Source organism: Ailuropoda melanoleuca, chromosome 4 (genome assembly GCF_002007445.2).
Source record: "Ailuropoda melanoleuca isolate Jingjing chromosome 4, ASM200744v2, whole genome shotgun sequence".
NCBI lineage: Eukaryota > Metazoa > Chordata > Mammalia > Carnivora > Ursidae > Ailuropoda > Ailuropoda melanoleuca.
Window position 1 is genome coordinate 20,416,316 of NC_048221.1, and position 19,295 is coordinate 20,435,610.

The 19,295-nt window shown below is 60.9% G+C and overlaps 1 protein-coding gene across 5 annotated transcripts in view; it reads left to right on the forward strand.

Annotated features, from left to right (window-relative positions):
* The window catches only part of DNAH1 (dynein axonemal heavy chain 1), a 76,168-nt gene extending 56,885 nt beyond the window's left edge, over positions 1 to 19,283 (forward strand). For 4 of the 5 annotated variants that reach the window (XM_019799401.2, XM_034658418.1, XM_034658417.1 and 1 more), the window contains 31 exons: positions 480 to 710; positions 1,602 to 1,798; positions 2,266 to 2,401; positions 3,300 to 3,508; positions 3,621 to 3,792; positions 4,534 to 4,725; positions 5,079 to 5,189; positions 5,952 to 6,137; positions 6,541 to 6,732; positions 7,946 to 8,113; positions 8,208 to 8,399; positions 8,522 to 8,653; positions 9,108 to 9,233; positions 9,876 to 9,995; positions 10,123 to 10,272; positions 10,396 to 10,556; positions 11,385 to 11,610; positions 11,743 to 11,938; positions 12,241 to 12,392; positions 13,034 to 13,230; positions 13,476 to 13,620; positions 13,856 to 14,014; positions 14,096 to 14,227; positions 14,814 to 14,984; positions 15,069 to 15,248; positions 15,317 to 15,493; positions 16,093 to 16,263; positions 16,427 to 16,557; positions 16,913 to 17,264; positions 17,834 to 18,068; positions 18,624 to 19,283. In XM_019799401.2, the coding sequence (XP_019654960.2) occupies positions 480 to 710; positions 1,602 to 1,798; positions 2,266 to 2,401; positions 3,300 to 3,508; positions 3,621 to 3,792; positions 4,534 to 4,725; positions 5,079 to 5,189; positions 5,952 to 6,137; positions 6,541 to 6,732; positions 7,946 to 8,113; positions 8,208 to 8,399; positions 8,522 to 8,653; positions 9,108 to 9,233; positions 9,876 to 9,995; positions 10,123 to 10,272; positions 10,396 to 10,556; positions 11,385 to 11,610; positions 11,743 to 11,938; positions 12,241 to 12,392; positions 13,034 to 13,230; positions 13,476 to 13,620; positions 13,856 to 14,014; positions 14,096 to 14,227; positions 14,814 to 14,984; positions 15,069 to 15,248; positions 15,317 to 15,493; positions 16,093 to 16,263; positions 16,427 to 16,557; positions 16,913 to 17,264; positions 17,834 to 18,068; positions 18,624 to 18,745 (5,421 nt within the window). In that variant the 3' untranslated portion in view covers positions 18,746 to 19,283. Of the gene's footprint in view, positions 1 to 479; positions 711 to 1,601; positions 1,799 to 2,265; positions 2,402 to 3,299; positions 3,509 to 3,620; positions 3,793 to 4,533; positions 4,726 to 5,078; positions 5,190 to 5,951; positions 6,138 to 6,540; positions 6,733 to 7,945; positions 8,114 to 8,207; positions 8,400 to 8,521; positions 8,654 to 9,107; positions 9,234 to 9,875; positions 9,996 to 10,122; positions 10,273 to 10,395; positions 10,557 to 11,384; positions 11,611 to 11,742; positions 11,939 to 12,240; positions 12,393 to 13,033; positions 13,231 to 13,475; positions 13,621 to 13,855; positions 14,015 to 14,095; positions 14,228 to 14,813; positions 14,985 to 15,068; positions 15,249 to 15,316; positions 15,494 to 16,092; positions 16,264 to 16,426; positions 16,558 to 16,912; positions 17,265 to 17,833; positions 18,069 to 18,623 lie in introns of those variants that run through there. The other variant, XR_004624717.1, reaches the window with a different exon arrangement.
* Positions 19,284 to 19,295: the final 12 nt, after the last annotated feature.

Here is a 19,295-nt window from a genome sequence, read left to right on the forward strand (position 1 = left end):
GTCCTCTGCGGGAGCCATAGGGTCCTGAAGCTGATGGGAGCCCTGGGGGTGGATGGGGACAGAAGTGCGCTTGGAATGGGGGATGGATGGGTCAGTGTGTGCAGAGCCTGGAGCTGGGGAGACTTGGTGAACAGGACAGACGCCAGCCCTGGCCTTGCCAAGCTATAGCCAAAAAGGTAGCGAGAGGGGCCCGGGAGTTTCCTGAGGGCCATCCACTCACCCAGGGAGAGGTGGGGAAGCCCGGAGGGAGGTGGCAGCAGGAGTCCGAGGGGCTTGCCGAGCGGCTAGAGGTGGGGCGTTGGGAAGGTGTAAGGAGAACCAGGCATTCCTCCCAGGCTTGGGGTTTGAGCAGCCATGGGGGCCCTGAGAGGGGAGAAGCTGGGTCCTAGCGGGCACTTGGCCAGCTGGGCGTGGGCAGTGTGGTGTGGGACGGGGTCCTCGGGGGACAAGGGGCAGGCGCTGACGTGGGGCGGCTGCAGGACAAGGTGCAGCTGCTGCGGCTGTGGTACCATGAGAGCTGCCGCGTGTTCCGCGACCGGCTGGTGAGCGACGAGGACCGAGGCTGGTTTGACAAACTACTGGAGAGCTGCATGGAGCAGTGGAAGGTGACCTTTGTCGAGGTCTGTCCCTTCCAGCCCATCCTCTACGGGGACTTCATGTCGCCAGGCTCCGATGTCAAGTCCTACGAACTCATCACCAGCGAGAAGAAGGTGAGGGGCCCCTTCGCTCTGCCCCCCCCGCCAGGACCCTGGCCCTCTGCAGCGCTATGGACAGACCACTACGCTATGACCAGAGGGTCAGGACTTGGAAGGCCAGCCCTTGCCTCTCTAGGTCCCGTTTTCTCACCTGTCTGAAGAGTGCAGCAGGCCCTATTTGGCCTGCCTCCGAGGATAAGCCTGTGGTTCATCCTTGGCAGGGACTGTGAACATGGACATGCGGGCCTGTGGGAGGGGCTGTCATCCTGCCCACAGAGGGGCAGCAGGGCCCCTGGGGGCACAGATCTGAGTCAGGACCCCAGGGAGGCATGGAAGAGACCTCGTCAGAGGCCCTGGAGCTGCATGGCTGGAGTGGGGCTCCCAGTGCTTTCCCTGCACACACATCCCCTCCTCATTCCCAGGAGCTCTCACGAGGGCCCCAGCTCAGTGCACCTGGCGAGGCCCAGAGGAAAGAGGCCAAGTCTGACCCCGCCCCTCAGGCCTCTGTGTATCCCGCAGGTCTGGCCTCATTTAGGTCTGGCTTCTGAACAGGTCTGGCTTCCTGTTCCCCAACACTCAGGTGCCACAGCCGCAGGCAGGGGGCAGGGTCTGGGGTGGGCTGGATACGACCCCATCCCAGCGTAGCATCCTAGAAAGTGGTCGGTCCTTCGTGCCCAGGTCACCGTCATTTGGGGTGGGTGTTTGGAGTGATGGCTGGGACTGGGGTTGGGGGGCCCGTAGTTGGGTGGGTCAGGTGCATGGGGCCATATCCTTTGGAAGCCAGGCCCCGCACCCCTCCCGGCAGAGGAGCAGGGCTGGCTGTGGGAGGGGGTGTGTTCCGTGGGGGGTCCTAGTGCATGGGGTTGGAGAGAGGACCCAGGGCTCCCCCTCCCTCCCGGGCCCCAGATGATGCAGGTGATTGAGGAGTACATGGAAGACTACAACCAGATCAACACGGCCAAGCTGAGGCTGGTCCTCTTCGTGGACGCCATGAGCCACATCTGCCGCATCAGCCGCACCCTGCGCCAGGCCCTGGGCAACGCGCTCCTGCTGGGCGTGGGCGGCAGCGGCCGAAGCTCCCTCACACGGCTGGCCTCGCACATGTGAGGGCCGCGGGCATGCTGGGCACTGGGTGGCCGGTGGCAGGCTGTGTCTTCTGTTTATGTCCTTCCACAGCTGGGGGAGCTGGGGCCACCCGGGCCAGGCCCCTCAGCCACGGGCGTCTGAATGTACCGGGCAGAGGACCTCAGCTCCAAGGAGAGGCAACAGCAGTGCCCTGTGGTGCTGTGAGGAGGGCGGTGTGGCCGCGGACATCCAGGAGGAATTCCTAGACGACATGGCCGCGGCCTCCTCTCAGGATCAGAGCTGGGAGGATGGACGGGAAGGGCGTTCCAGGCCATGGGGACAGCTCAGGCAGAGGTCTGGAGGCAAGAGAGCAGGTTCAGGGCCTGGAAAGCCGGCAGATCTGCCCAGGATGGGAGCCAGACTCCAGATGGCTGGGGTGGGATGAGGGCCACTCAGCACTTGGCCTCGAGCTCTGGCATGCCTCCACCCAAACTCCTGTCTGCAGGGCTGAGTACGAGTGCTTCCAGATTGAGCTATCCAAGAACTACGGCATGACCGAGTGGCGTGAAGATGTCAAGAAGATCTTGCTCAAGGCTGGCCTGCATAACCTGCCCATCACCTTCCTTTTCTCTGACACTCAGGTGCCATGGCCACAGGCAGGGGGCAGGGTCCAGGGTGGGCTGGATATGACCCCATTCCTGTGTGGCATCCTAGAAAGTGGTCGGTCCTTCGTGCCCAGGTCACTATCAGTTGGGGTGGATGTTTGGAGGGATGGCTGGGACTGGGGGTGGGGGGTTCACAGTTGGGTGGGTCAGGTGCATGAGGCCAAACCCAGCCTGTCAGAGCTAGGGAGGCATAGGTCACTACTATACCCCAAGGGCACCATAGCTGACCACAAGTGACACCACACTCACTGGCCAGAGGCTTCCCTCCTCGAGGACCACAGGACTCGTGCCCGAAGCACTGTGCCCATGGTGCCCCTTTTGGGGGCTGCTCCCTCTAGAGCTCCCTAGGCAGGAGGCCTGGCCCTAGGTCTCTAAGAGAAAGTGAGGTGGTGGTTCTGGGGTCTCGAAACAAATCAAGTAGTGCTTCAAGCTGGCTGGTGGTCAGAATTGGGCCGAGGCAGAAGCCCTGGAATGTGTCCCACTCTGTGCAGGGTCCCCTCTGTTCCCAGCCCTGCCCCTACCCCCAGGGTCCCCTCATGTAGTCTTAGAAGGACCTATTTCTGCCTGGGGCCTGGTTTCCTTCTGTGAGGAAACTGAGCATGGGGAGGCCTGGAAAGTGAGAATAAGGTGCCACATCCCCCACCCAAGACCCAGGGCCCTTCCACAGCCCAGTGGTGATGTTCAGAGTCCCCACTGTAGGGCAGGCCTGGGTATGAGTCCTAGACCATGACTTGCGAGGTCACTTGTATGACCCTGAGCTTCTCTGAGCCTCAGTGGTATGGTCTGTAAAATGGGGCTGCTGTGAAGGTCCAGGGAGACCAACACCCAGGGGCCATCATCTAGGCTTAACTTTTGTACTCTCATCTCCCCCCAGATCAAGAACGAGTCTTTCCTGGAGGACATCAACAATGTCCTGAACTCAGGCGACATTCCCAACCTCTACAGCTCAGATGAGCAGGACCAGATCATCAACACCATGCGGCCCTACATCCAGGAGCAGGGCCTGCAGCCCACCAAGGCCAACCTCATGGCCGCCTACACCAGGCGTGTGCGCAGCAATATCCACGTGGTGCTGTGTATGAGGTACAGGCGGCCATTGTGGCCATGCGGGGACGGCACCCGGGCCTGCCGTGAGGAGGATCCTGGGCTCCTGGGGGTGGGAGTCGGTGTCTCATTTGGTCTCCTGGTCCCCCAGCCCCATCGGAGAGGTCTTCCGAGCCCGCTTGAGGCAGTTCCCCTCCCTCGTCAACTGCTGTACCATCGACTGGTTTAACGAATGGCCGGCAGAGGCCCTGGAGTCTGTGGCCACCATGTTCCTGAACGAGATCCCAGACCTGGAAGCCACTGCTGAAGTCATTAGAGGACTGGTAAGTGTCTTGGTGAGGAGCAGCCTGTCAGGGGAACCGGTTTAGGGTTAGGCTTACGGTCACTGGGGCCTGTGCGAGAGTCTCAGGCCCAACACCCATGGGCATTGGGACCGACAGCTTGACCCATTCCAAGCCTGTTTCCTCATCTGTGTCATCATGGCAATGCCACAAGATTGTCACGGCGGTACAGGAGGTTGGACACACAGTTACACAGTCACTGTTTCTTTAATTCCCTGAGGGCTTTGTGGCAGTTTTCTTCAAAGAGCCCCCTGATACAACCAAAGACCACAGATGGGGGGCTAGATTTGTCTGGTCCAACCCAGAGAGTGAGCGTCACCTGGGGGCCAAGAACTGGAGCGAGACTGTTTCCCTCTTCAGCTATGCTGAGGCCTTGGGCCCTCTGTTCCCCCAGGTCCCACCTTAGGACTCTCAGAGAGAGGCAGGCCTTAGGAGCTGTGATGAGGGCACGGGGCCAAGATCGGGAAGACACCTGGGTTCACGTTCAAAGGCAGCTCTGCCCTTGACAGTTGTGTGAACTTGAATGAGCCCCTTGATTTCTCTGGGTCATGAGTTTTTCTTCTGCAGAAGAGGTGACCTTGACCCGGAGGTTATGAGGATCATAGGAGGCAGTGAGTGTGAGGCATTGAGGTCCCTACATGTGACCCCCCCTCCTTGGGACCAGGCTGCCCTGTCTTTGCTGGGGCCCTACAAGGCTGGCATCAGTGGTCTCCCACCCCACAGATTCAGGTTTGCGTATACATCCACCAGTCGGTGGCCCAGAAGTGTGTTGAGTACCTGGCCGAGCTGGCCCGTCACAACTACGTGACCCCCAAGAGCTACCTGGAGCTGCTTAATATTTTCTCCATCCTAATTGGGCAGAAGAAACAGGAGCTGAAAACTGCCAAGAACCGCATGAAGAGTGGCCTTGACAAGGTGGGCCAGGGTGGGGCTTTGTGGGCAATGGCTAGCAGCCCATGGTTCTGCCTGCTCGGGCTTAGCCCTGACCCGGGGAGGCCCAGCCCTCAGTCGGCAGGCTGCAGTGTTTAAATGGGTAGCTTCCTCCCTTACCAAATGAATAAGGGCAAGGCCAAAAACAGGTCACCCCACAGATTTTCAGGGGACTGCTCCCTTCCTCTAGGGCTCGCTGGGCAACCAGTCACAGCCTCTCACTCATGAATGAGGATGGCGGCCCTGCAGGACCGTCTCCCCAACCCCCTCCATGCCCAGCTCTCTTTCTGGGACCCTGTCACACCTGTTCCTCTCTGTGCCCCCCCCCCATCCTCCAGCTGCTGCGTACTTCCGAGGATGTGGCCAAGATGCAGGAGGAGCTGGAGATGATGCGCCCCCTGCTGGAAGAGGCTGCCAAGGACACCGTGCTCACCATGGAGCAGATCAAGGTCAGGAGTGCTCCCTGGCCCTCCTCCCTGTTGTCTGACCATGTCTGAGGATGCTTGGGTTCCCCATGCAACCACGAGACTGCTGGCTGCCTTACCTTTGCAGGTTGCTAGCTCCTTAGTGCCTGTTCTTCTCAGTCAGTAGTCATTTGTTTATTCAACAAGAGTTTGCTTAGAACCTGTTCTGTGCCAGGCCCTGCACTGGGCAGGCGATATGGTGAAGAGCAAGACAGGCAGCCCAAACCCTGGTCACCACAACAGGGACTGAGTGGCAGGCCGCCGCAGGCAGACTCTGCCCAAGTCTCCCTCCAGTCTTCATGAGACCCCTGAGTTCGAGGGCCGGCTCCGCACGGCAGACATCTCAGATTCACAAGTTCCTTATGACAGCTTCCTGGTAGAAGCAGTCGCCTCCTGCTCTGCACCGTCAGTGTATCGAAAATGTTTCCAGGAGATAGAAAGGACGTGATGTGGGGGAGCGCCTTTCTCTGTCTTGCCTGGCGATGTCCTGAAGGCTTAGGGGGTCCTTCCCTGGAGGGCAGTCATACTCAAACATGTAAAGCCCTGAGCCCCATGCCAGATCCACCGTGAGCACTTGGAATGGGCTTCTCATGTTCGCAGAGCTCCGAGAGGGCCCTTGGAGAATGGTGCATCCCTGTCCTCATTTCCCTTTACCCCAGGGAGAGTGAGATGCAGGAAGGAGAACGGGGTGGACACACCTGTCCCCGGCACATCACCAGCTGGGCCCTCCCTGCCTTTGGTCCCCAGGTGGACACAGCCATTGCTCAGGAGACCCGGGATTCGGTGCAAGCAGAGGAAATCAAGGCCAATGAGAAGGCCAGGAAAGCACAAGCTATTGCTGACGACGCCCAGAAGGATCTGGATGAGGCCCTGCCTGCCCTGGACGCAGCCCTGGCCAGCCTGCGCAACCTCAACAAGAATGACGTGACCGAGGTGGGTGGCCAGGCCACGCTCGAAGCTTCCCCCTTGGCATCTGTCCCAGTGTCTCTGGCCCCCAGGCCCTCTCTCTCCACATCCCTTGGGGGTCATGTGCTGAGAGGTGTGGGTAGAACTAGGGCTTGAACCCAGCTGCCTGCCCTTACCCCCTTGTACCAACCCCCACGACCCAGACAGGCACACAGGGAGGGCTTTGGGTCCTGAGAAATGAACATCTAGGATCTTGTGGTCAGCCCTGGCTATGTGGGGGAGCAGAAGGGACCACTGGCAGAGGCATGCCCTTTGTTTGTGGTGGTGGGAGCTAGGTTGGTGGGGCCCACCCTGTCTGATAGCTGTCCCTGCCCAGGGGTATCCAGGCAGCGATGGGTCTCCCCTTCCCCACTCTTGGCCCGACCCACAGGTCCGGGCCATGCAGCGGCCACCTCCAGGTGTGAAGCTGGTCATAGAGGCTATGTGCATCATGAAGGGCATCAAGCCCAAGAAGGTGCCTGGAGAGAGGCCTGGCTCCAAGGTGGACGACTACTGGGAGCCCGGCAAGGGGCTGCTGCAGGACCCTGGCCGCTTCCTCGATGGCCTCTTCAAGTTCGACAAGGTGAGCATGCCAGGCACAGAGTGAGCAGGCCCGTGAGTGAGGCAGGGAAGCAGGCAGAGGAGCCTGTCCCCACCCCCCACCCCCAGTGTAGGGCTCTTTTTCCTGTCTCCCTTTGCTGGAACACATACAGCCCCGTTGCCACAGAGCTGACTGGGACCATATCCTGGCCCGGGAGGAGCTCTCTGGCTGGTGGGAGTGGCAGTCACCCCAGAGCTCTGCAGCCTGGAGATCCCCTCTTGTGCCCTTTCCTCCCTGAGACCCCCATGGCCTTGGCCTAGACTTGCACTGTCTGTGCAACCGTTGCCTTTCTCTCAGCCTTACCCGAGGTTCAGCTTCTGCTGTCTGTCCCTGGGTTTCTCTGTCTGGTGTCTATCTGGGGCTCTCAGTATCCACGGCCATGTTCTCTCTACTGGGGCTCTCAGTATCCACGGCCACGTTCTCTCTTGGGGGCTGCTTCATGGGTAGGTCAGCCTGGAGCCCACCACCCTCTTAGGGGACTTTATTCAGGCCAGAAATTGGGTAGGGGACAACTGCTTGTGCGCCTGCCCCCCGCCCACCTCCATGAGTCAGTATGGGGCCCCAGAAACCCCAGGCTGTGCTGGGAGGGTGGAGATCATGGCTCATAGGCAGCTGGACCCCCTATAGGCTTCCCCATTTTTCCTCCTCCACTTCTATCAGTCTAGAAACCAGAGGCCCCACACGCCTAATTCAGCCCAAATCGGGAGTGCTCACAGCCAGTGCTCAGGCTCCCTGGTCCCAGGCTCTGAGCTCTGGGAGTTCATGAACAATGCAGATTCCTGAGCTCATCCTGAACTACAGGGTTGGACTCTCACAGGGTGGGACGGGAACCCTGGGGGTGTGGTGAGCTCTCAGGGTGAGGATTAATACCCTTGACCATGAGCCTGCTTGGGCATCAGAATCACTTGCTGGTCTCCACACCTGTCAGGAAGTAGCCCTTGTTGCTAAGTGAGTTTTTAATGGGGCCTGCGTATTACCAGACCTTGAGACTGCATGGTTTCTTGTCGATGAAGTCTCTCATCATATTCTCTGGAATCCTGGATCCTTTCTGGACTCTGTTCCCTGAGGAAGACACTGTGCTGAAGCCTGCCCAGGGCGTGGGGCTCAGAGCGCGAGCAGGGTGTTCCTCAGCAGACCCCACCGCCCCTTCCTCCCTGGAAAGCCGCCCCCTGATGCCCCGGGTTTCCCGCCCCAGGACAACATCGGGGAGGCGGTGATCAAAGCCATCCAGCCATACATTGACAACGAGGAGTTCCAGCCGGCTGCGATTGCCAAGGTGTCCAAGGCCTGCACCTCCATCTGCCAGTGGGTGCGTGCCATGCACAAGTACCACTTTGTGGCCAAGGCGGTGGAGCCCAAGCGGGTGAGGCCCGGGTGCAGCTGGGGGGCGCGGGGGAGGAAGGCCAGGGCGCTCCCGGGGCCCCTCCGCAAGCTGGCCCTGGGCCCTCTGCCTGCAGCAAGCCCTGCGGGAGGCCCAGGATGACCTGGAGGTGACACAGAGGATCCTGGAGGAGGCCAAGCAGCGCCTGCGCGAGGTGGAAGACGGCATCACCACGATGCAGACCAAGTACCGGGAGTGCATCGCCAAGAAGGAGGAGCTGGAGCTGAAGTGCGAGCAGTGCGAGCAGCGGCTGGGCCGCGCGGACAAGGTCGGCAGGGCCGGCTGGGAGGGCCTGCGGGCCGCGAGTGTCTGGGGTGGGGAGGTCCTGCACCCCTTCCCCAGCCCCCGGCCCGGCCCACCACAGCCCACCCCACGGGGCCGCCTCTGCAGCTCATCAGCGGCCTGTCGGATGAGAAGGTGCGCTGGCAGGAGACCGTGGAGAACCTGGAGCATATGCTTGGCAACATCTCCGGTGACGTGCTGGTGGCCGCCGGCTTCGTGGCCTACCTGGGCCCCTTCACGGTGAGGAGCCTTCCAGCCCTCGCTGCGACAGCCTCGCCTCCACGAGGGGCAGCCTGCAGGGCGGCTCTTCCCTCACACACTCACTCAGCTTCTCGGGTGCCCTGTCTGAGCCAGGCGCTGTTCCGGGCGTGGAAACAGCCAGAAGACCCACCTGGCGGGGCTGGCCTTCTAGTGGGAAACCTGAGCTCGCACTTGCATGCTTGCTGGGGGCATCTCATTCGGTCCTCTAGCCTCGCTGACAGGCGGGCCTGTTGTCATTACGCCTGCTTCACAGAGGAGGGCTGAGGCTTATGGAGGCCAAGGAAGTCACCCAAAGTGGGACCTGAGTGCAAGTGTCTGACTCCATGTCTGGGCTCTACCTCTGTGTATAACTACTGAGTGCTGGGGGACAGGCAAGGTGGGAGGACGTCCCACGTGTCACGGTGGGGTGGCCCTGAGGCTATCATCTCCCCAGGGCCAGTACCGCACGGTGCTCTACGACCACTGGGTCAAGCAGCTCACAAGACACAAGGTCCCGCACACTGCTGAGCCCACACTCATTGGGACGCTGGGAAATCCTGTGAAGATCCGCTCGTGGCAGGTGCCCACCCGGGGGGTGGGGGCTGGAGTGATTGGGCTGAGCCAGGAGACTCCTGCTTCCCTCCCCTCCTCTTTCCTGGGCCTGCTCAGAGATGCCTCCCCTGAACCTGCTTGGGCCTAGCAAGAGGGTGTGGGTAGGAGAGGAGGAAGCTGAACACGGTGTGGCACAGATATAGCTAACTGGGGCAGAGAATTCAAGGGGTGCTTGTCAGAGTGGGTTGGGATAGGAGAGCAGCATCCAGGGTGAGGTTAAGAAAGTTTTCCCCAAAAAAGATCTGAGCTAGACCCAGAAGGACTGGTAAAGTTGGCCCAGGGAGAAAACCAAGAGGCTATTGGCAGAGGCCAAGGGAGAGCATAGGCCAGGATACCGATGGCCCGTGGGCTCTGGGGAGATGGTCTGACTGAGGACTAGGTAGGCAAGAGGGCAGAAAGGCCCAGAGGAGGAGGGTGTTGGGATCCAGCCTAGGAGCAGGAGAGAGTCAGGGTCCTGTGGGCTGAGACCCATGCACACTGTCGCCTGCCCCTACCTCCAGGGGGCGCCACAAGGAGAGGGAAGAGATAGCCAAGCATGGAGCTGGGAGTAGCTGTCACTCCAGCTGACCTTGCTTGCGTGACATCCCTGACCCAACCTGATGCTCCACAGATTGCTGGCCTCCCCAACGACACACTATCAGTGGAGAACGGGGTCATCAACCAGTTCTCCCAGCGCTGGACCCACTTCATTGACCCTCAGGGCCAGGCCAACAAATGGATCAAGAACATGGTGAGCCCCCCTGCCTGGTGTGGCCACCCCACGCAGCCGGGCTTAGCAGGGGCAGGGGCAGGGGCAGTAGCTGAGCATCGGGCGAGCTGGCAGCTCCCACAGCTCCCACTTGCCCCCACACCCACAGGAGAAGGACAGTGGGCTGGATGTGTTCAAGCTGAGCGACCGAGACTTCCTGCGCAGCATGGAAAATGCCATCCGCTTTGGCAAGCCCTGCCTTCTGGAGAATGTGGGCGAGGAGCTGGACCCGGCCTTGGAGCCTGTGCTGCTCAAGCAGGTGGGCCTGCAGCGGCAGGGGGCTGGGGCAGCCTGTCGGTCTGGGCAAGGGAGAGGGAGGCCCCATCCGCTGCCTCCCTGGGGAAGCCCGGGCCACAGCGCTTGCCCAACCCGCCCACCGTAGACATACAAGCAGCAGGGGAACACGGTGCTGAAGCTGGGGGACACAGTGATCCCCTACCATGAGGACTTCAGGATGTATATCACCACCAAGCTGCCCAACCCATACTACACGCCTGAGATTGCCACGAAACTCACCCTCATCAACTTCACCCTGTCGCCCAGGTAAGCCCCGAGGCCCCGAACCCAGAGCATTAGCTCTGCCTCCCGCCTCTCTCCCACCCCCAGGCCAAGACTCGTGGGTCTTTCCCAGAGGCTCCAGCAGCTTCTTCCAAGGCGCCCTGGCACCCCAGGCCTTTCTAGCACCTCCACCAGCTCCCCTGACTTGCCACCATTTCCAGCTAAGAACCCCCACCTCCTTGATCGCTGGTCAGGACCCCTCAGCCTCCTTGGTCAGCGCTAGCCCCATCTTGTTCCGGGTACCCTTCCCCCCACAGCTCAGCCCTTGCCAGCCCCTTGTGCACTCACCCCCAAAGCTGTCCCAGAGCCCTGAGTCAGGCACACCCTGACGCCCTGCACCCAAGCCCTGTTTCCTGCCTTGCTGCTGTGAGCAGGTGTTAGGCTAATGGGTACACTTTGCTGGCCACCCGCACAGAGCCCACAGGCCCACTCCACGTTCAGGCCTCCGTGTCAGTGGCCACTACGAACCTGTCCACAGACGAGGTGGTGAAAGGCCTATCTCCTACTGGTCACCCAGCCCCCTCCTGCCGAGAGGAAGTTTGTCAATGACCCCAGCAACTCACATATCCAACCACCTGACCCCTCCTGGGATCCGTGGTTGCTGCCGGGGTCTCACTGAGACCTGGTTGCTCTGTAGGCAGGCTCCGCATTAGCCCTGCAGCCTGAGACAGAGGCAAGGCCTTCCAGGCTGACACGGCAGGTGTGCTGGGCTCTCAGAGCCCTGTGGGCACAGGTAGCTAGGTGACCAGGCTCCAGGCTGGCCCTCTGCAGCCTGCCAGGTGTTACACACATGGTGTCCCCTTCCCCTGGCAGTGGCCTAGAGGACCAGCTGCTGGGCCAGGTAGTGGCCGAGGAGAGGCCGGACCTGGAGGAAGCTAAGAACCAGCTCGTCATCAGTAATGCCAAGATGCAGCAGGAGCTGAAGGACATCGAAGACCAGATCTTGTACAGGCTCAGCTCCTCCGAAGGCAGTCCCGTGGACGACATGGGGCTCATCAAGGTGCTGGAGGCTTCCAGGATGAAGGCTGCTGAGATCCAGGTCAGCGACGGCCCGCCCCTGCCTGGGACTCCTGCCCTTGCCTCCCCCTGCCCCAGGCCTGACCCGTGTCCCCGCCCACGTCTGCCTGCCACCGCCCTGGGCCTGACTACCACTCCCCTGCTGCACCTCCAGGCCAAAGTCAGGATCGCAGAGCAGACGGAGAAGGACATTGACCTCACGCGCATGGAGTACCTTCCCGTAGCGGTCCGCACCCAGATCCTGTTCTTCTGTGTGTCTGACCTGGCCAACGTGGACCCCATGTACCAGTACTCCCTGGAGTGGTTTCTCAACATCTTCCTCTTGGGCATCGCCAACTCGGAGAGGGCAGGTAGCCCCGGCATGCGCGCACACGGACACAGATGCTGGGCTCCCAGCACGGCACAGTTGCGACAGGGGGACACATCTGCCCCGGGGGCACGGATATGTAAACTCCTACCCATGTTCACTTGCACATCCTCTCCGATCAGATATGACAACACACACCCCCTCCCTACCCTCCTCAGAGCCCCTTTACGCAACTCCAGACGGCCCCCATGGCTGCGGGGCTGACTGGCTGGGCTGGGCCGAACTCCGGGGGTCTTGCTCCCCTCACCTCTCCCCGTGCACTGCCGTCCCCTCCCTGGCCTGCAGACAACTTGAAGAAGCGCATCGCCAACATCAACCGGCACCTGACCTACAACCTCTACAGCAGCGTCTGCCGCGGCCTCTTCGAGAAGCACAAGCTGATGTTTGCCTTCCTGCTGTGTGTCCGGATCATGATGAATGAGAACAAGATCGACCAGGTACACGAGCGGAGGGGCAGCCGGCTGGGGCCGTGACCCAGGACAGATGGCCTGAGGAGGTGCCCGTGGCAGGGCCTGGGAGCACAGGGTGAAAGGAAAGAGAAGGCCGGGCATGAGGGCACGGCCCGAGCAAAGGGGCAGAGGCCTCAGGAAACAGGTCCTTGCTTAAAATAGCCAGGAGAGCCTGGGTTCGTTGTGGCCCACGCCGTCCTAGGAGCACAGCCTTCTCAGAGCCCGGTGTCCTGGTGAGCAGAGACTGTCCCGAGCCTCCCAGCTTAGGCTCTCATGAGCCCCAGGTAGCTGCTGTGGTTGGAAATCACTGGGGAGAGAGTGAGCGTTGCAAAGTTACAGCTACTACGGCTCCAGCCCCCGCTGTGTGCAAAACCCTTGGGAAGCAGCTGAAATTCTCATTCTTCCTACTTTCCAAAGTGCAGAGATGGAGGCTCAGAGAGGTCACATCCTCTGCCTAAGGACTCACAGCCAGAAAAATGTGGAGTGGGGACACTAACCCAGACCTGTCTGACTGCCCGCCCCAGGGAGGACTCCATGTCTCTGGCTGAGAGTGCTGTGGGGGCACTGCTGGGGGGGTGCCGGAGACAGGTCATGGGGCCCAGGCACTAGGCTCCCCTGTCCCCTGCCAGGGTGAGTGGCGCTACCTCCTGTCCGGAGGCTCCATCCAGGTCACGACTGAGAACCCGGCACCTGACTGGCTGTCAGACCGGGCCTGGCGAGATATCCTGGCGCTCTCAAACCTGCCAGCCTTCTCCTCTTTCGCTGATGACTTCCCAAAGCACCTCTCAGAATTCCAATCCATCTTTGACAGCCTCGAGCCCCACCGGTGAGCTGCGCCCCAGGCACAGCAGGGAGGGCACACATAGGGGTGAGACCCCAGGGATAGGCCTGCCCGGAAGGTTTCTTTGAGGAGCCACCCAGGGATGCCCTGCAGCTGTGGCTACATCATGTCGCTTCCATGGCATGTACCCTCCAGGCACTTCACTCTCCCCGGCCATCCAGCCGGCAGAGTCCCTGGGGCCAGTGCTCTTCCACAGGTCAGCTCTCAGGGGGACATGGGCACTGTTGCAGGGAGCCCTTGCCTGGCATCTGGGATGAGTACCTGGACCAGTTCCAGAAGCTGCTGGTTCTCCGCTGCCTGCGTGGGGACAAGGTTACCAATGCCATGCAGGATTTCGTGGCCACCAACCTGGAGCCACGCTTCATTGAGCCCCAGGCAAGTGCCATCAGCCGGTACCCTGGACTAATCCCCACCTCTGGGTCCCAGGGGCCTGGCTGCACCTGGACAGACCATTTTGCAGCCTTGGTCAGGCTGGAACTCCTAGCCACACCCTCCAAAAGCTCTGGGAGGTTCCGGGCCCCACCAGGAAGCCTCTCTGAAAGCTCTGCCAGCCCCTGGTCCCTACCCTGCCTCAGCCCCAGGTGACCCAGCATCTGTCCCTGACCTACAGGCAGCCAACCTGTCAGTGGTGTTCAAAGACTCCAGCTCCACCACGCCCCTCATCTTCGTGCTGTCGCCTGGCACTGACCCTGCCACTGACCTCTATAAGTTTGCCGAAGAGATGAAGTTCTCCAAGAAGCTCTCCGCCATCTCCCTGGGCCAGGGCCAGGTAAGGACTGCGTGGGCGGTGGTGGAGGTGTGAAGGCCAGGCCGGCTGGCCCCTCGCCGCTTAACACTCCTGCCCCCACAGGGCCCTCGGGCAGAAGCCATGATGCGCAGCTCCATAGAGAGGGGCAAGTGGGTCTTCTTCCAGAACTGCCACCTGGCACCGAGCTGGATGCCAGCGCTGGAGCGCCTCATTGAGCACATCAACCCCGATAAGGTGTGCTGCCCTGCCTGCCACAGACCCAGTGGCCTCCTTCGCTGACGGGACTACTGACGGTCCCTTCAGTCCCTCAAGAGTCCCTCGACAGTCCCTCGAGGACCGACAAGGCTGAATGAGATCGCCCCACAGAACATGCCGCTCGGTCTGGGCACACAGCACTCAGGAAGTGATATATGAAACAAGCCTCGACTAGGTTTATCTGCTCAGTGGTTCCTCCAGTCACTGTTACCCGTGGGGATGTGACTTGCCCACGTCCACCCAGCATAGACTGGTGACCCTGGGACTGGCCAAAGCCCATATTCTTTTTTTTTCTTGGGTGAGGGGGTGCAGAGGGAGAGATAGAGAATCCCAAGCAGGCTCCAGGCCCAGCGCAGAGCCGACGCAGGGCTCGATCTCACAACCCTGAGATCGTGACCTGATAAAACCAGTATTCTTAATCAGTGGTCTGCGCAGCCTGGCCTGTCCCGGCCCACCCGGGGGAGGATCAAGCTGCGGGTGGCCCAGGGCTCCTGGTGGGAGGGAACCTGGTGTGAGGCAGCCACCAGGCGTGGGTCCTCATGCTCACGTGGTGTGTGGCCACCAGGTGCACCGGGACTTCCGCCTGTGGCTCACCAGCCTGCCCAGCAACAAGTTCCCAGTGTCCATCCTGCAGAACGGCTCCAAGATGACCATTGAGCCGCCACGCGGCGTCAAGGCCAACCTGCTCAAGTCTTACAGCGGCCTGAGCGACGACTTCCTCAATTCCTGCCGCAAGGTGAAGGGCAGGGGTGCGCGCCCCCCCCGCCACTGCCTCGGCCCCGGGCCCACCCCTTACCCCCCTGCCCCCCGCCTCTTGCAGGTGATGGAGTTCAAGTCCCTGCTGCTGTCTCTGTGCCTGTTCCATGGGAACGCGCTGGAGCGCCGCAAGTTCGGGCCCCTGGGCTTCAACATCCCGTACGAGTTCACGGACGGGGACCTGCGCATCTGTATCAGCCAACTCAAGATGTTCCTGGACGAGTACGACGACATCCCCTACAAGGTGGGCCGGGCACAGGCTTGGGCGGGGCGTTGGGCGCTTGTGCAGGCCCTCACCTACCCACCCCGTAGGTCCTCAAGTACACAGCTGGGGAGATCAACTACGGGGGCCGTGTCACGGATGACTGGGACCGTCGCTGTGTCATGAACATCCTGGAGGACTACTACAGCCCCTCCGTGCTCTTCCATGATCACAGCTACAGCGCCTCGGGCGTCTACCACCAGATCCAGCCCACCTACGACCTCAACGTGAGCACGCCCCCCACGGCCCGGGCAGCCTGCCAGGCTGGGCAGCAGGGGTGCCACGGACACCTGGGAGCCGGGGGAGAGGAGGCATGGCCCGGCCCTCCAGCGGCTCCTTTTCATGGATTACTCCAACCCACAAAGAGAGCCACAGTGAGGGAGGGACCCAGCCCCCGCCTCCTGGAGCTCGGGCTCTGTGGGGAGAGGGGACCTCTGGCCTCTCAGCCACTGCCTGAGTGTAATTGTTCTGTCGAGGCAGGGCAGCTCCTCCAGGGGTCCCAGAGCACCCTTCAGCTTCAGCTAAGACGTGTGCGGAGCCAGCAGGGCCGGGCTGGGGGTCGGAGTGTGGGTCATCATTGTAAGGAGGGAGGAGTCACTGGTCGGAGCAGCTGAACGAGGGAGCAGGGAGCCGGATGGTGGCAGGAAGAGGGCTGGCAGGGAAGCGAAGGCTACTCATGCGGGCCTCAGGAGCCATGCGGTCCTAAGAAGAGGCAGATGCACGAGGGTTACAGGTCGGGGAGGCAAGTGGGAGCTGTGCTCAGTTGGAGGCCCCCCACAGGCTGGGGGTAGAGCAAAACTTCAGTGGCAGCCCTCCTGCACTCCAGGGCTACCTCTCCTACATCAGAGGCCTCCCTCTCAATGACATGCCTGAGATCTTTGGCCTGCATGACAACGCCAACATCACCTTTGCCCAGAATGAGACTTATGCCCTGCTCGGTGCCATCATCCAGCTGCAACCCAAATCATCCTCTGTGGGCGGCCAGGGCCGGGAGGAGGTAGGTGGCAGCAGGGGAAAGGGGCCCACGGGTTGGGCCAGCCAGTCTCCCACCCACTATCCTGCCTGCTCCCCCGTGGGAAGGAGCTCTGTGCATGTGGAATCCTGCAAGAATTAAGGGGTGCTGGGCCTGACCCCCCGTGTGTGTCCCTTTGCCCCCACAGATCGTGGAGGACGTGGCCCACAGTATTCTGCTCCAGATTCCTGAGCCCGTCCCCTTGCAGCTGGTGATGGCCAAGTACCCCGTGCTGTATGAGGAGTCAATGAACACAGTGCTAGTACAGGAGGTCATTCGGTAATCTGCCCGCCACCCCCAGCCCTGAGTTACCACGGAGAGTTACTATGACAGAGAGACGACAGCAGCAGCTACTCTGGGCCCGGTGCCAGGCCCAGTCTGTGCTCTAATGCAGCCACATTTTATCGTTCCCACTTCACAGATGAGTACACCAAGGCAACAAACTGTGAAGTGAACTAAAGTTACATGTTTGCTAAGGAGCAGAGCCTAGCTCAGTACCCAGGCTGCCCGACTCAGCTCTATGCTTGCAGCCCGCACACTGTGCCATTGTTTTTCTGTCTGTGGCCTACAACTGGGGAGTACAGATCCTGCCCGCCACCGACCACTGCTTGCTTCCTTGCCCCTGGCCCCCTAGGTACAACCGGCTGCTGCAGGTGATCACGGAGACGCTGCAAGACCTGCTGAAGGCACTCAAGGGGCTGGTGGTAATGTCCTCGCAGCTGGAGCTGATGGCTACCAGCCTGTACAACAACATCGTGCCTGAGCTCTGGAACGCGAAGGCCTACCCATCGCTCAAGCCGCTGTCCTCATGGGTCATGGACCTGATGCAGCGGCTGGACTTCCTGCAGGCCTGGATCCAAGGCGGCATCCCAGCTGTCTTCTGGATCAGTGGCTTCTTCTTCCCCCAGGCCTTCCTGACGGGCACGCTGCAGAACTTTGCCCGCAAGTCTGTCATCTCTATCGACACCATCTCGTTTGATTTCAAGGTTTGCACGCAGCCAAGGTCACACCAGGGTCAGGCTGGGTATGGCCTGGGTCACGCCCCCAGTATTTACAGGGACCAGGCAGGAGGGGTGCCGAGGGCACAGCTGGCTGCCTGTTGGGCGTCCTGAGTGGGGTTTGGGGGCAGGGAGAGCCAAGCCAGAAGAGGCTGTGAGCCCCCAGGAAATCCCTAGGGGTGGGACACAGACTGCAGGCTGCCAACTAAAATGGTGGGTGAGTGGGGTGCCTGGGTGGCTCAGTCGGTTAAGCGTCTGCCTTTGGTTCAGGTTGTGATCCCGGGATGCTGGGATCGAGCCCCGCATTGGGCCCCCTGTTCAGTGGGGAGCCTGCTTCTCTCTCTTTCTCTGCCCCTCACCCTGCTCACGTTCTAATGCTCTTTCTCAAATAAACAAACAAAAATCTTTAAAAAACAGATAAATAAAATAAAATGGTGGGTGAGTAATGGGCGGGTGGGCAGAACTCTCAGGAGGGAGTTAGTGCCTCCTGACCCAAACCCTAACCCAGATTCCAGGTGTTTATACATGTGGGGGGCATGTCTGTGCGCCCGCCACAGGTAATGCAGCAGTCCGTGTCGGAGCTCAAGAAAAGGCCCAGTGAGGGGTGCTACATCCATGGACTGTTCCTGGAAGGTGCCCGCTGGGACCCTGTGGCCTTCCAGCTGGCCGAGTCTCGGCCCAAGGAGCTATACACAGAGATGGCCGTTATCTGGCTTCTGCCGACGCACAACCGCAAGATCCAGAACCAGGACTTCTACCTGTGCCCCATCTACAAGACGCTGACCCGAGCGGGTACGGGCCCAGGGTGGGGAACCTGCACCACGGCTGGGGGCCCAGGACGGGGCCAGCCTAACTGGTGAGGTCAGCTGAACAGGGCTGACAGAGGCCGGTCAGCCTTCCTGAGAGTGACCGGGACAGGACAGAGCTGGACCACCAGCAGGCAGGGAGGGTAAGGCCCAGAGCTTGGGCTCAGTCTGTGGGAAGTGGCCCCTGAGCTCACCCATCTTCTTGTCTCCCTCAGTAAACCCACCTGGGTCTTAGGAGCCCCCGTCTACTAAGGAAGGTTCAGAGGGGGTAATGGAGACTTGGGAGGGGAGGTGGGCCTGGGCTGGGTCCGACAGGGAATGAGCAGCGGCCCCCAGCTCTCCCACTCCTATCCTCAATCGCGTGATAACCCTGGACAGGCCTGAGCCCTGGGCAGACCCGTTCACCGGGCAGTCTCCCTCTCGGGTCAGGGCCCCTGCTTGCCCCCACCTCAGTCTGCTGAGTCCTTTGCCTGTACCCTGTTCCGACCCTGTTCCTGCTCCTGTGACAGACAACTTAAGCCTCCCTTCTTGCCTGCTCCAGGAACGCTGTCGACCACAGGCCACTCCACTAACTACATCATCGCCGTGGAGCTCCCCTCTGACCAGCCCCAGCGACACTGGATAAAGCGTGGTGTGGCCCTCATCTGTGCCCTGGACTACTAGACTCAGGACAGAAGAGCTGGGGCCATTAAAGTTGTTTTCTAAACAGTCCAGCTGGGCCTCGGCTACTCGTCAGTGCCCCTCTGTGGGTTTCACTGGCGGGGCAGCAGTGGGCGTGAGGGGCTGCGGTGGCCTCCGGAGTGAATGTGCTTAGCAGTGGGGCCAGCACACGGGGAGCAGCCTTGGCCTGCTGGACCTGTCCAAATGCAACAGGGGTAGAGCTGCGCCCTCCAAGGGGACCCCTCCAGGGACAGCGCACCACGCAAGGCTAGAGGCTGCCTCGCCTCCTCAGCCCAGAGCCCTGGCATCTGTTCAGGCAGCAAGGCCATCCCCGAACTGGAGGAAAGCCACAGCTCTCTCCTCCCAGAGTGCCTCTTTAGGTTCCACAGCCCACCCAAAGCCCCTCCTCAGCTCAAGTTCTAAATCCTGGGTCTAAGGTTCCAAGAATCTCTGCCCTAGAAGGCTGGATGCCGGAGAATGCATACTTCTCACCCCTCTGGTCACAGTCCCTTGGGCCCAGGTTTGGTTAGGTCCTCCCTCTCACCACAACCTA